The following is a 15,409-nucleotide window of genomic DNA, read 5'->3' as shown; positions in this document are numbered from 1 at the left end:
GGATTCCCTTTTTGGCCACTTCTCGATCTTTCTTACCACAAAACGTTTGCTTATTTAAAAACCCCTCAACAAACTAAAACAACGGGTAGAACAGACCTGGCAGGTGTTTTATTACAGTAGCACCATCCTGAAATTATATCTACTTATTTTTATTCAAATTGACAACATTTCAACTTGAGTGTTCCTTAATGACATAAAACTAAGTCTTCTTTTTTCCTCTTTGAAGTTACATCATTGTAGATGTTGACTGTTTAATTGTCCTTACAATCATGCACTTAACTTCCCACTTAGCCCCATGCAGGACATGACTTGAAGACATTAACAATCTTCACTAATGTGGATTGCCTTAGGATGTTTTAAGTTTATTTGTAATGGAGGCAAACACTCACTGTTTGGATGAATTCTATAAAAGCTGAACATTTTCTGCCCTAGGCAAAGCTTTGAGAAAGAGTTCATATGGTTTTTCTGTTTGTAATCAGTGCATTCAATTATGCATAATTCGGTTTTCATGGTTTCACTGTTGGATCACATAAAGTCAAGTATAATTACTACCAAAAATAAATTTCTGTATGCACCTTGGAACATTCCCCGTGGACTTACAACACACTGGTAGGAGATTCACAATTACTGGGAAGTTATTTAAGAATATTTTATTGTTTTCCTCATATACAAGTGAAATTGCAATTGTTAATCACAGGGATTGAAATAAATGGTCATGAAGTCTTAGTGCTATTATAAAATAAAATTAATATCAATTTCTATACCAAATGGGCAGAAGAAAAGGAGGGTGGGAAAGCTCTACATTTAGAGTAATTTCCAAGAAAAATATTCCATGACACTGGATGTGATTCTTCTTTACACAAAAAGCAAAGAAGTGAAAAGGGTCTTCTGCATCCAATAGGCAGTTTCTGTGGGACTCTAATAACTTCCAGACAGGTGCCTGAGGCAAAACTTTCTTTTGCCTATTGCAAGTTATTTAATGTATGCAAGCAGCCTCCACAAAAAGCATGTTCTGCTCCACTTTTGTTTTTTAAGCAGGATGGGTCTCACTAGTTCACCTCTCCCTCCAGCTGTGGCTTTGGTAAGAAGTTTTGTTAGCCTTAGGATTTTTTTGTATTACTGGATTATATTAGAGAACTTGCAATAGGGAGTGATGATCTTGAGAAGATGAACTCATTTCCTTCTCCCAGACAGCCTTAAACATCTTTGACTAGAAATAAAATGAAACTGCAAAAGTTTAGGAATAAATAGACAGGACATTAATTAGGCCAATACTCCTACAGGGTCATTTACTGGTAGAAAAGTCAATAAATGGGCTACTAGGTTCTATATCACTCTCAGAACTGAGATGTATCAGAGTATAAGCATTGTTGTTCTCCTTTGCTTCTGCTTTTTGCTGCTGAATACTACCCAAACCACTTTATTTACCCATGAAAAGCAGAAAATCCAAAATGACTACTAGTCATAAATTTGGATTATGACATGATTTAGGAGTACAGGGGGAGACTTTTAATTCTTGAGATGGCCTTAATGGGCAAAATTATTTAGTGAATATAACTGTTCACTCCTTTTGACCTTCTGACATAAATCCTGCAGATTTAGCTATATGTAACTACATACAACTATATGTAATTGTCTGATGTAGTGGCTTGAAACTCCTTTAAAAACAGAATAAAAACCTGTATTTAGAGTAATCAAACTCTTACTTGTGTTATAAAAGATATTCTAATTTGAACTCAGAACAGAAAATGTATAAGATCTTAATTTGGCTTTGCTTAACTTAGCAATTGGTAAATTATTTTTAATAATCTGCTAAACCCAGTCTGATTTAGGGTTGAACTTTTCTGGAGGTAGGTTACTTGAAAACAGTGCCTGATTTAAGTGCCTTAATGATATGCAAAAAAATCATACTTAGCTTTTGGGTGTGTCTTTTGCCTGAAGTGAATACATATTTTAAACAACTTATGTTTGGACTTGAATCCATAAACCTGTGTTTATCTGCCTTAAAATAATCAGAGACTGAAAATGACACCATTAGAATCAAGCCCTAACATCCCAAAGAATGGTCTACAGATCTCTACATAACCTCCTTTCCTCCAGTCCCAACACCCTCCACTCCACACCCAGACTACTAAACTTGGTAATCTTGTGGAGGAAACTAATCTCGTTAGCCAAAGAGAGCTTGAGGGTCTAGTTTTACAAGAATTTTTCTGTGCAGCCATGCTTCCCCCTCCTCAACATCATCCCTTCAGGCTGCCATGGAAAGGGCCTGCCTTAGCATAAGCACCTTCCTTGTGCAGCTACATGGAAAACTGGAGGAAGAGGAAATTATTCCAACTCAGAATTAAAGTGAGTGTGTGTGTGGTGTTATTATTTTTTAAGGGGGTTCAGTCAAATCAGTCCCCTAATCCTGTTAAATGTGCATTTACACTAATGTTAATGCCAAACAAGGGTCGGCAGACATCCTTTGCTACTTGTGGAGATAACCAGGTAGAGGGAGACCTCTCATTTTAGATATAAGCTTTCTTAGGACAGGTACAGTCTAGCCAAAACTGTGAAGGAGGGATCTTGTATTTGCTTACGTACAATCACAGTGCACTCTCAACCTAAAATCAATGATAAAGAGACCCCTGGGATCGGGGACTGCCAGCCCTTACAGTATTCATATGAGATGCAGAATCAGTTCCTGAGACTTTGGAAGCGAGCAAACTTCCCTGTGGAAAGAAAGACTTTCTGTCACGGACTCTAAAGTGCAGCATATATGCATTTTAGGATTCATAATATATAATCAATTTTAAAATGTTTTATTGAGTATTTTGAGAAAAGAGTCTGCAAAGACAAATGGATTTTCTGAATTTATTTACCTTGCTTAATTTAAAACAGCTTCATATATTATTAGTACTAAATATGCATTAGGTTTTTCTAAGGCACAGTATTCCCTGACTGCATGAGTGGTTTTCAAAATTACAAAACCAGAAGTTTCTGCCCTTTTCATCTTTTTTTTTCTACCTTTGTTTCTGAGATTCTCTCGTTTCATGGTTCACATATGCACTGCACATATTATTGACTGCTATGATAAAATAAGTTCAAAGTATATTGTTTCTAATTTTTTTCCCCTGGATGTTAAAACTGGCAGCTTAATGATTCTGTTGCCACCTACTAGTGAATCACTACCCTTGCCAACACTCAAGACAAGCTCACTTTTCCCTGATAATTGAGGCCCTTTGCTGTGCACTCTAGGAACTGCTAGTACAAGGCTTAGTTACTTCAAATCCATTTTAATTTTAGTAGATTATTCAATAATTACCCAGAGCAATGTAAGCATGAATTTTTGATAATTTCGCAAAGGTGGCAAGTATAGCATTATCTTACCTAAATATGAACAAAACATGTTCAAGTGTCTATGTATCTTGGTGTAACAGTGTGAAACTGGCACTTAAGAAAGAGAAGGAAGCTTTCCCATTGACTTTGATGTGAACAAGCACAGACCAAAGAAGGATAGCTTCAAAAATCTGAATTTGCCACTGTCCTACTGTCTGTTTAGAACAGTTCAGTGTTTCACAGGCTTTGTTGATCTACTGTCACCCTAAAATTTTCCTAAGGAAGAAAGCTGAAAAAGAAACCGAAATATTGATGTGCTGATGCTGCCAGGGCAGTTTTCATTCACAACAACTAAATGAGAGGAACTTGTAAAGACATACCAATTAATTTTTGTCCTGTATTTTTTTTCTTTACTTTCTTGCTTTTATAGCAAAAGGAAAAAGTGTAGGAAAAAAGCGTGCTTCTGCAGTGTTTGTCTGTTTTCCCACAATAATTTACTTAAAGAACACCAATGGTCAATGAAGCACAAACTGACAAAACACTGCACAGCTCTGCGCACCCTATGCACCTGGAATAGTTGTGTTGAGAGTGGCATGTGAATGTTCATAACTACTCAGGACTTGCTTGCTTGGCTTGCAAATTCATGATTCCTGACGAAAACATAGTTTTATTTCTTTAACAAAATCCCTCTGTCCTTAGATAAACATGGAAACAATAAAAACAGGGACAAACTTTCAGCTGTAAGACTTTGAAGGCTCCAGGTTCACAGTGTCTAAGATGTCTACAATCTTTCAGGTGAAACATACAAACGTGGGAGGGAAAGCACAGTGTCCGTGTGCAGTTTGATGGCTGCTGCTATGGAAGAGGGGTGTGTGAAGCCTATAGTAATTGAATCCATTGTAGGGTCCGACCTTACATATGGAACTTGAACAATAGGTATTTACTTAAATTACACAGATTACCTCAGAGATGTGGAATCTGTACGCCCTGCCCACTCCCCTGAACCTTTGGAGCTGGGATCCTGTGGGGAACATAATGGGCTTAATTACGGTGTCTGGACTAGCCATGTAGGACCCGGAAGGCAGGAGTTAACCTCACCTCACCTTTTACATGCCAGTGACCCCAGGCTTGGCTGGGAACCCTTTAGGGCCTCTGGAGCAGCTTCTGGATTACCATGACATGAGCTAACTGGCGCGACGGGAAAGGGAAATCCCGCACGAGCAATGCCACGGTGCCCGTGCCTTCTCACCTCGGCCCGCGAGCGGTGGGTGCCGCTCTGGGCACCCAGGATCCGCTGCCCGCTCCCGCCCGTCCACGCACGGGCCGGGGTACAGCAGCAAGGTGCCACCGCAGCGCCCGCCGTGACGAGAGGCCAGCCATGTGCCTCCGCCCGGGGCGGGCCGGGAGCCCAGTGGTGCCGCTGTCACGGCCTCGAAGCAGCGGGTCGCGACGTCCAGTCCCGGCAGCCACAATCCCGGCCCCAACCCCGGCCCCGCGGGGCCCGGCCGTGGCGGGGCGGGCGGGGGCTGCCGCTGTCACATGGCAGGGGGAGGGGGCTGCGGCGGGGCGGGCCGCGCTCGGGGCTTCCCCGGCCGCGTGGAGGCGGGCTGAGGCGGCGGAAAGTTTGCGGAGTGGCGGGGGGCTGTGGTGGCGCTGCGGTCCCTTGCCGCTTTCTGTCTTTTACTTTTTTCTACACCGCCCCCCTCTCCCACCGCCTTCCCCCCTCGGTGGCTGCTCCGGGGAATGAGGGGGAGCCGCCACCCGGACTGAGAAGCAGGAGGTCGCGGCGCGCCTCGCTCTGCTCTCTCAGTGGGGGAACGCCAGGGTCGGGAGCGCGGGCAGCGGCTCCGAGCCCGCCATGCCCCACCGGCCCCGCGGGGCGCCCGCCGCCCTCTCGGCACTGCTGCTTCTGCTGCTGGGCGGCCGCGCCGCCTCCGCCCGCTGCCCCGAACCCTGCCGCTGCGCCGGGCACCTCGTCGCTTGCACCCGCCTGGAGCTGAGCCGGCTGCCCGAAGGGCTGCCGCCAGCGGCGGTGCAGCTGTGAGTATCAGGGCGGCGGATACCGCGGGGGGCTGGAGACGCTGGCCCGCTCCAGCCCGTCCGCCCACTATCTTCTGCCCCCGGGGCCGCGGTCCCGTCCGCGGGCGGGCTTTGAGGGGCAGCGCGGTGTGGTGGCGACCGCGAGGTGCGGGAGGGGCAGCGCCGGGGGCCGTGGCCGGGCTGTCAGCGGTCGCGGCGAGGGCGGTGGCGGCGGCAGGACAGCGTCCCCGAGGCGGGCTGCGGCCCCGGGACGCGGTGGCGATAAGCGCCCGGGTGAAATCGGGCCCGGGAGCGCTGTTCAGTGTCGGAGAGGGCGAGGAAAAAGTTCTGTTACCTTTCTTGGAAAGCGTTCAATAATCATCAGGCTAACACTGATTTGTGTCTCGGGAAGGCTGAAATCGCGTTTCCTCGTGCAGCTCTTCGTTCCCCTGTAGTTTTGGCTCTAGCGAGGGTGCGCGCACCGGGGCGCGCTCACTCGGCCAGAGCCGCAGAAGGACCCAACCCAGGTGCCAGCTGCGGAAATCCATTTCCAGTGAAAAACTTGTGTGGAAAAAGCATAAATTATGTCAGCTTTCTAGAAGCCTGAAAATAGCTGGGGGACTTGTCACATTTGGTTTTAATTGCTTGTCACTGAAAGATCTTCTGTATTAGTCGTATTAATTTTCGATTACATTTTCAAAGCAGATTGAGATAAGGGCTTTAAAGTAAACAGGAAGACTTTCAATTAGTTGTGGCTAATTCTGTTCAATTGCCTTGTCTGGAGGTCATGCTGCTTTACTCATGAAATGTGGATGGCTGTATTGACACCATATGGAACTGAACACAGGCATGGCTCTGGAAGTTGAATATTTCCAGGACTGGCGTAGGAAAGTGTGAGGGGAAAAGAAACTTTTTTTTTTTTTTTTTTTTTTGCATATGTGATTGAAACATATGGATCAAACACTGGATCTGCTTTGCATTCAACAACTGGCTTTGCTTCCTATTATATTTCATCCCTCCTGTTCTTTTGAACTATTAATCAGTATGCTCACAAGTTTTCTGACAAAAGGCTTTTTTTTGATACTAAGCTCAGCTTCATTGTTTAGTTTTTAGTTTAGCTTACTTTAGTGCTATTAAGTTAAAATCCAGGTGTGGTAAACGAAAAAACAAGGGGAAAAAGAACAAAACTTTCGTTTTTTAGACTTGACTTAAAAAGCATTTTGCATTAGCAGTAATTCAAATTTGTCTTTTACACTTATGTTCCCAAGAGACAATAAAACGCATTGCAAGCTTTTTTTGTTAGCACAAGGGAGATTTTTCTAATTAGAATTCCCTTGGTAGTGTAAATTGTCCTTATGTAAGTTCACATTCCTTTAGAAGTGTGAGAAAATAAGTTCCGCTTGTATAAATAAGCTTTGGCCTGTTGTAAGAAACCCTGCTGTGATTACTCATTGGACAGCTGTGTCACTTGCTTTTAAACTCACAGGAGTACATCCTTTAGGTGTCACCAAACCATGTGGTCTGACCACTTTTGTGTAAATATTTCTTTTGTTTGTGTCAAATGCCTTGGAAGTATCCAGCTTTCTTCCTTCCCCTCTTAATAAGAGAACAAGGAAGAGTGTGGCGTTGCCTGTTACTTCCAGCTACCCCACTACTTCGAGCTGGGATTGTGCAATCTGTAAGGTTAATGCGTTCAGCTGTACATCCGAAAAAAAAGGTTTAACTAGTCTGGATTATTGTTGCAACAAACTGCACATTACAAATTGTAAAAGATGGTTTATGAATTTTATTGCTATATGTTTACTGTGTTTTCCATGGAAGTCCATAGTGGGTATAGCCAAAGGCTAGAAGTTTTAATTGCAGACTTTCCAATCCTCTTGAGAAAACAACTATTACCCCATGTTCTCAGCATACGCAGGTGAGGTCTCCCAAGCAGTAGAGTGAAAGCTCTTCTGCCTGAGAAGGTCTGGGCCTATGTTATGCTTAACACCTTCCTTTGCCCATCTGTCTTATGTGCCCAGATGGTGAACAGGTTTTTGAAACTCTTGTTTCATTCTTTCATGCCTTTTGTATTCAAATCCCCTGTTGAAATAAAATGAAAGTGACCTCACAGTGGGCAAGGAGGGAAATAGAAAAAATAGACTCTGAGTTCTGTCCTTATCTTTTTGGTCATAAGTGTGAGTCTACTGCTTTGTACAGAAGTGGCTTTACAGAGTGGGGTATAAACACACTATCATTGCCAACTCTACTGTGATTTTAACCCAAAATACCGTATTCTGTTACCCTGCCTTCGTGGGAGATAACAGTCTGCAGAAAACTCATAAACATTTATAATGGCTTTGGGTACAAATAGTTTTGAATTTAGATTTCCATTTAATTCCAGGATGTGTGTTCCAAGATTATAAGAATGTGGCTTTGTTAGAGCCGGTGTAGCAGAGCTGGAGGAGGAGGGGTGGAGGGTAGGAAGAGCGTTGAGCCTTAGCCAGTGTCCTCCAGGTGTGCAAACTCCTGCTGGCATTGCCGTACCCTTTGCCAGGTTCACTGTGGAATGCTGAAACTGTTGGTGGGGAAGGAGGGAAAGTCTGAAAGATGGTTTTCACTTGTGTTTATATTACATCTTTAGTATTTATATTTTATAAATCCTCTAGTGCTCTACCAGAATTGCCAGAAAAAAGGCCGTATGGTTTTCACAGCTGTTTTCCAATATTTTCCAGACTAAAACTTGAACATAGCAGGCTGATTTATGAGTCACTTTGGATCAGTGTCTTAAAACAGCTACAGCCTGGCTTTTTGTTTTTCAGCTCTGCTGATTTCTGCTGAATTAGCAGCTCTATAGGCCCCAGTGGGACTGATTAAGGAGCTGTTGCTGGATTTGCATTTTAAAATTTGACTTGGGGCTCAGGTTTCTGTGTTCTCTAAGGAAGATAATTGTGACTAAGTGTTGTATATTAAGTTAGAGTCTAAAAGTTATATCTCTAAAATGTGTGAAGAAGCACTTGCTCTCTCTCTCCCTCTTTGCATTAGACCTTCCTTTCAGTTTTTGATCAAACGAACATTGTGGTTCATACTTACTTTTCAGCTAATGCTGAGACTTGTGAGTTACGAAAGATGGTCATACAAACGTAATGGAACATAGAAAATAGTTTCTTTCATAGAACAGGTTCTTAAAGGGCCTCAAAAACTGGCATGCTTTTTCAATTGGGGCAATTCTACTTAAATGTCCAGTCACTTTTATTAGAACTCTGAAGTACAGGTATATATTCTTATTATTTTTATAAATAATTTCTTAATATAAATCTGGTTTCTAAAGTTTCAGAGTGCATTCTTTATATCTTTAATAACTTCTGAAATTCAAGTAGCAAAAGTAATCACAGAAGAAATTTTCTCCCCAGTTATAATGTGGTTTTAACAGACAAGGAAAATTCAGAAATGGAAAAAACACAGAGTAATAGTGTTTTAACATTGTCAGTTCCATTTCTATGAAGGAAAAAATACTGCCTAATTTTCCAACTTTTTCTTCATACTTGTTTTAAGATATGTTGAGAAATGTATTGAACTGAAATATAGCTTTGCAACAGAGATGATAGATTTTTATATTTAAGAAATGTCGCCAGTCCAGTGCTTATAAGTTTGAGAAACTTCTACAGGCTTAAGCTTCACTTAGAGTGTTAGTAAAAGGCAAATATTTTAACTCTTGGTTAACTTCCAACCATTCTGATTTAACTTAAAATGTGACTTGCAAAGCTTTTTTTTTTTTCTGTAGTTTCTCATGCCAGTAGTACTGAAATAATGCTTAATAAAATATTTATAATTCATATTCTATCCAACTATTGGTGGACAAGCATGTATACAACTGTATGAAACAGGCAGTTCAATATTGTCTGGAGGGCTCAGGTTTTTTTATTGTTCTTTTGCTTTGGTGTTTTGTTTTTTTTTTTTGCAACTTGTATTTGACAACCTGCTGTAAGTAAACCGGGCATGAAGAATTTGTATGTATGTATTTTTTTAAAGTAGGTGCTACTTGGAAAATGTGAATGTATCTTTAGTGTTAAAAAACAAACACAAAAAAGTAGTTTGAAACTTAGTGTAAGTTACACTCCTTGATAGACTCCAGATGGATGTGAGCTTGAACTATGAGTGAAAGTGTCTGGCTCCAGTGTGGTGATCATGCACAGCAGTGGTTGTAATTGTAGGATTTTTATAGTTTAAGAACTCTGCCAGATTTTTTTTTTTTAACATGTTATAACTCCAGCAGAACAAATCTACTCACGTCTGTTACTGTCTGGTAGGTCCTTTAGGCAAACATGCTTTAAATAAACCTTTTGCAGGGTTTTTAGATGAAATGAAGAAATGCAGGTTTTTAGCACTAATGTTGAAAGGTCTTTGTTGAAATAATTACTGATTCTTAAGTCTCGTCTGAAGCATGAAGAACATATTAGGTACTAACAGCCATAATTTTAATGAATTTTGGCTGTTTATTCTTATAATCTCTACAGATTAAAGCCAAATATTAAATTAAGTTTAAGGGTGAAAATTGTCTCTACTCTGCTTTAAAGGACCAAGTTCGATTCCCATATAGATCTTTGTAATAGCATATTTTTTCAGTATTTACACTAATAATGCAATATAAGAATTTCTAATCTGTTCAGCTAATGCCTTCAGATGTTAAACAAAGGGATTTTTCTCCAGTCTATGGCTAGAAGAATGTTTACACTAGATTGTTAAGAAGTGAAAGATGCAGTCCTCTAACTTAAGTGTGGTTAACCTAATTTACAGGAGAACTCAAAGTTGTAATGTTGAAGCTAACATTTGTGGGTTTTAGGAAACATTTACACTGTATTGGTTTTCCATCGTTAAGAGGAAAATCTGTAGGGATTTAGACACCTGGAAGAAGGCACAGATTTATATTAGGTGCTTGAGTCCAGAGCTGAGTCTTCAAAAACATCCCCTCTGTGGCCACCTGAAGGTGGTAGAGGGTGTTCACTTTCTCTAGGTAGCTCTCACCCAGCCCTCAACCCCATTTTTTGTGCAGGAAAATGCTGTTTGCACCTGCGGGTCTGCACTGTGCACACTCCTGTGCAGCCCTGGGTTTGGGAAATGCAGCATGTTTTTTGTCTCTGCCCAGGGCCCTGAGCCAGGTGCTGGTGCCACAGCTCAGCAGCCCACTGGGCCTGGTCCAGTTGGCCTGCTCAGAGCCCACCTCGTAACTGAGTACTGGTGGTACCCTCGTAATACTCATACGTGCCAGGGATTATTTTTTATATTTAAGTTTTATTACTACAGTTTTTTTCTAACCACCAACTGCCAGGGAGGACAAAAGTGACAAAACTATCCTGCCAACGTTGAACAAATCAGCTGGGGGAGACTAAAATACAGTTCTTTGTACTACCCACATGTGCTGTTGAAGAAATGTAGGTGCCTGGCTGGGTTGCAACATTACACCTGTGTTGGAGGATATGCAGTGGTGGGTGCAGAGAAATGAGTTTTTTGGGTCTGTACTTGTTTAGGACTTAGTCACAGAGCAGAACACCTAGCACAGACACTGAACTTGGCTTAATTTTAGCCAGTTTTGGTCTATGTACTTCAAGGATATGCTGTTTTATCAGGTTTCTTCACTTGAGAGCTGTTGAGGGAGAGTAGACACATCTGTGGCAGTGAGGTCTGTGTTTGGCATGCTCAGTATGAATGACTATACTGAGTCATCTTGCACAGAAAAAGTAAGGAATCTTGTAGTTTACTCATAGATTCAACTTGAAATACACTTCATGCCTGTGCCACTTGGTGAGAACCCCAGGCATATTGGATGACTGTTTAGTGCTTAATAAGCATAGAGAAAAGTGTCATGAAGTGTGAGAAACTTCTTTTTCAAAAGTCTGCTTTTTAAAGCACCTTTTACCTGTTCACTGCTGACATGTGCTGATTCATTTCTTTATATACCTGTATTACAACAGTCACTGGAGTGAGTTTAAGAATTCCTTAAAAATAATGTAGTTTTTGTTTGCTGGCTTGGATAAATGCAGTCTTTTAACATGCAACAAATGCTTGCAGCTGGCTGGATTGATGGAGGTGAGGTAGTGACAACCTGTAGTAAGGGGGCAGGGAAGTGCATGTTTTGGTGGATGAGTGACTTCAGAAGGGGGAGGTCTTCAACAGAGCTGGTCTTGGTCAGAAGATCAGTTTTGAGTCTGTACTGCTTTTGCAGGTGTTTATAGACATGCAAGTTTGTTCTGTAGTTGGCTTCTCTGTGTTTTACTGTGTGGTCGCTCTTATTGCTTTGATATTTCTAATACTTCTCAGTAAAAATTTCTTAGGTTGCTATTGTGTGGTGTCAAATGTTTGAGAGGACATATGGCAAAGATGCATGATAATGTGAGGAAAAGCATTTCTTGGCAGCAGTAAACAACATGCGTTGCATTTTTAGTACCTAGGCTTGTTTTGCAGCACACTGCAAAGGTGCTAACAAGATTTCTTATAAATTGCATCAATAGATATTTGGGATCTTCAATACAAGGTGGCACAAGCTGAGTGTTTGAGCTGCTTCTTCAAGTGTAGTTAAGTGTGGTAATAATATCAGTATTATATAGACATCCTAAAACTTAAAATAGAACTAGGTCTTCCTACATCTGTTTTCTTCTGATACTACTGAAGATCTCCATTAAATTTGGTTATGTAGAAATGGTATTCTGAATTACATGAAAGCATGAAAATACAACTGAGATTTATGGACAGTCCTCATTATGTATTTGTGATCTGTATGTTGCTGTAAAGAGGGGAGTGAGAAGAATAAATGGTACAAATGTTCTGATTAGCCGAAGGAATAAGACTGCAGTCACTATTGGTTTATGAATTTTCCTTGTTCAAACAACAAAGAGGTTGTTTTAGCCAGATCTCTTGTTGTGAAGGGATGCAGGACAGGGGTTGCCTCTGTATATGACTCAAAATCTTAAGATGTTTTTCATGGGTCTTACACACATTCCAATGAACAGTTTTAAATTGCTCAGAGATAGAGAAATTTCTTTGACACTGCTGGCAGTGATCAAGGTATTTGCTCTTACATATACCATGTATGCTCAAATGAGTTTCTATTCTGATTTTACTAATATAAAAATATCTTGTTATGTACTTGTAGACAAGTGATAACATAATTTGGATTGAAATTGTATTACTTACCTGATATCGTAGGGCAAAACTGACAGGCTGTTTGTTTTTGTAACCTCACAGGGACTTGAGTCACAACAAATTATCTTCAATCAAGACCAGTCTCTTGGATCACCTTCATAGTCTTCAGGAAGTGTAAGTTAATTTGTCTTAATTAAAAACCAAACCAAAGCAAAAAACTCCAACTAAAAATACCCAACCTGTGTTTGTGTATGCTAATTGTATAGCTGTTTCTCTAGGCATAGTTGGTTAAACAACAAAGATGGTTGCTCTTCTGATATTTTACTTTAAGTGAAGTTGGAATTATTTTTAATTTTGAGGTGACACAGTTCAGCAATTTAGCAAGTTCACTGTACATACTTCTGATTAATATCAAAGCTAACCCTTTTGTAATATTAATAGGAAGTTGAACTACAATGAACTGGAGATCATTCCAGATCTGGGACCAGTCTCTGCGAATATAACTCTTCTGTCTTTGTAAGTAGATCTTACTCTTGTCCCTGGTTAGTGGAACTAACTCTGCAGGGTTCATGGAAATTCGTGCATTACAGAGATTAAAGTGAAATAATTGGAAATAGAGCAGCTTGTGGTTAGGAAGTTGATTATGTCATATTATTTAGCAGGTTGTTTAAAATGTGTATAATTGAGCTTAATCCTGGTAGTTTTTGTGCTTCCCTCACATACAAAGACTGCATTAGAATTAATTTATGTTGTGGTAGTGCCCAGAAGCCTCAGTCCTGTTGCGCTAGGCACTGTACAAACAGCAGTAATCACTATACAAACTTGTACAATGCAGTCTTTAAAACAAGAGTCATACTCTGTCATTATGCATCTTGGCTGAGATCCTCATGTGTTAAATCATGGCAGAATTTCAGTGGGCAACACAGGGAAATCCCCTTGAGACACAGCTTCAGGACAAGTATCTAGGTTAGAAGATGTTTTGTCAATATCTTGAAAATGTCTTTCTGAGCCCATTTTAATGTGTGGCATATTTTTTTTTATGGCTGCAGTTAATATATATGATTGTGGTACACAGTTATGTCCATGTTCATTGTTTATTTGAAAGAAATGAGTAGGTCACTTGACGTAGTAACATTTGTAATAGGAGTATAAAGTTGCAAAAGGCAAATAGAGCTCATATCCAAAAAAGTTGATTTTTAAATTAGTTGGGTTTTTTCCCTGTGCTCTAGTTTCAATATGAACTTGTAGATAAATAGTTACTATCATACTGTTAATTAGAAAAAAAAAGTGTTTTTCATGTGTGTGATTTGTGTTTTATCAATGAGAATCTAAAGTGTCTAAAGCTATTAATATGTAACCCTCTGGCTAAATCCTGTTCTTGAATACAAATTGCAAGTTACCTTGCTTGAAGAAGCCTGAAGGGTTAAAACAATACAGTAAATTTTGGAAGGCTGTTCAGTTAATTAAATTGATCACTATTCAATTGCTTACATCTGGTGATTTATTGGGGTTTGTTTTTACTCTAGGCCCAGGTCAGCTAAGTCAGCTGGTGCAGCCGCTGTGTCTGGACTGCTCTGTTTGAATAAGAACTAAGTGACATTTGATACTGATGTGGTTTCTTACGGATCAAAATCAGAAAAGAATGAAAGAAAAAGCAGATGGTGTCTGAGAAATAACTGTTGCATTTAAGCACATCTTTTATTTTGCAGTACTATTGACATTATTTTTATACTGACATAGCATTCTGTAGTTTAAGCATCTAATTGATCTAAAGAATTTTTACCACCTTGCTAAAGTTCTTTTTACCACAAGGCTAGAAATATTAACACAATAAAATGGTTTATATCCTCCTGCTTTACTTCTGATGAATACAAGGTTGAGCATTTTGTCTTAACATCTCCTTTAGTTCTTCTCATGGAAACCTAACAAGTTTAGATGAACCTAAAATCATCCTTCTGCGGCTGTGCAAAAATTTTTGTATTCCTTTGAGAGAATAATGATTATCAGACACTGTTGAATTGGTTATTTAATATCCTTAGGTCCCTGGCTTGGTTCATTTACTCAGGTGGTCAAACATGGAAAAATCTTCATTCGATCTGCTCTGTACTGTATATGCTGACACGTAAGAGGGGGGAAAAAGGTATTTCTAGAAGTGTTATCATACTACCAATGCTGTTAAAGTTGGTCTGGTTGGGTGTTTGCTTGTTCTTGATCTAACTCTGTGTGTGGAAAGGGAGATTACTGAATATAACTGTGCTACAGCTAAGATTTAATGACTATTCTATGACTACAGCATAGATTCCTTGAGATTAATGTGGTAAAAATTAAGTGTTTAAATATTTTATGTTAACTTGTGAACATAAGTTCACTGTCAGTGTGCAGTAGTTAATGGTTTGTTCAGTATCAGATGAACATAAAACATAAAATTAGGGTGGTATTGTTCAAAAATAAAGCATCTTGTTTGTTTTGAAAAGGTTTTCTTTAAAGCATGGAGTAGAATCACAGAATCTTTTCAGTTGAAAAAGACCTTTAAAATCATTGAGTCCAACTATTAACCCGGCACTGCCAAGTGCACCACTGTCTGTAAATGCCACATCTGCACATCTTTAAATACCTCCCGGGATGGTGACTTAACCCCTTCCTTAGGCAGCCCTTACCATGATAAAATTTTTCCTAATTTCAATCTAAACCTCCCCTGGCACAACTTGAGGCCATTTCCTCCTGTCTTGTTACTTCAGAGACCAACCCCCACCTTGCTTACAACCTCCTTTCAGGTGGTTGTGGAAGGTAATAAGATCTCCCCTGAGCCTCCTTTTCTCGCTGTTTGGATGTTATTTATGTAAAAATATTAGATCTCATTTTACAGAAAATAATATAAATAAAGAGGAATAAACATACAACTGCTGTCTGGCAAAAAAAAAATATGTAATGTATGTAGCATAGATGGACA

At 40.2% G+C, this 15,409-nt stretch overlaps 1 protein-coding gene and 1 long non-coding RNA gene across 4 annotated transcripts in view; one reads left to right on the top strand and one right to left on the bottom strand.

The window, feature by feature from the left end:
* Nucleotides 1-848: 848 nt before the first annotated feature.
* LOC114066265 lies at nt 849-4,664 on the bottom strand. Its single transcript, XR_003573151.1, has 3 exons — nt 4,425-4,664; nt 4,284-4,342; nt 849-1,210 (listed from the first exon to the last, which is right to left on the bottom strand). It is a non-coding gene; the product is annotated as an uncharacterized LOC114066265 (long non-coding RNA).
* A 358-nt stretch (nt 4,665-5,022) lies between these two features.
* The window catches only part of LRIG3 (leucine rich repeats and immunoglobulin like domains 3), a 43,140-nt gene continuing 32,753 nt past the window's right edge, over nt 5,023-15,409 (top strand). The window contains exons 1-4 of one of the 3 annotated variants that reach the window (XM_027900818.1): nt 7,539-7,836; nt 12,562-12,633; nt 12,901-12,975; nt 14,499-14,599. Coding sequence is in view for 1 of the 3 variants with exons in the window: in XM_027900816.1 (XP_027756617.1) it covers nt 5,180-5,361; nt 12,562-12,633; nt 12,901-12,975 (329 nt within the window). In the remaining 2 variants the exon portion in view is untranslated. Of the gene's footprint in view, nt 5,362-7,538; nt 7,837-12,561; nt 12,634-12,900; nt 12,976-14,498; nt 14,600-15,409 lie in introns of those variants that run through there. The other 2 variants (XM_027900816.1, XM_027900817.1) reach the window with 2 other exon arrangements.

The sequence above is a fragment of the Empidonax traillii genome, unplaced genomic scaffold (genome assembly GCF_003031625.1).
Source record: "Empidonax traillii isolate 1590-97213 ecotype Southwest subspecies unplaced genomic scaffold, ASM303162v1 scaffold751:size306445, whole genome shotgun sequence".
NCBI classification, from domain to species: Eukaryota; Metazoa; Chordata; class Aves; order Passeriformes; family Tyrannidae; genus Empidonax; species Empidonax traillii.
This window is presented reverse-complemented; position numbering and strand designations above follow the sequence as displayed.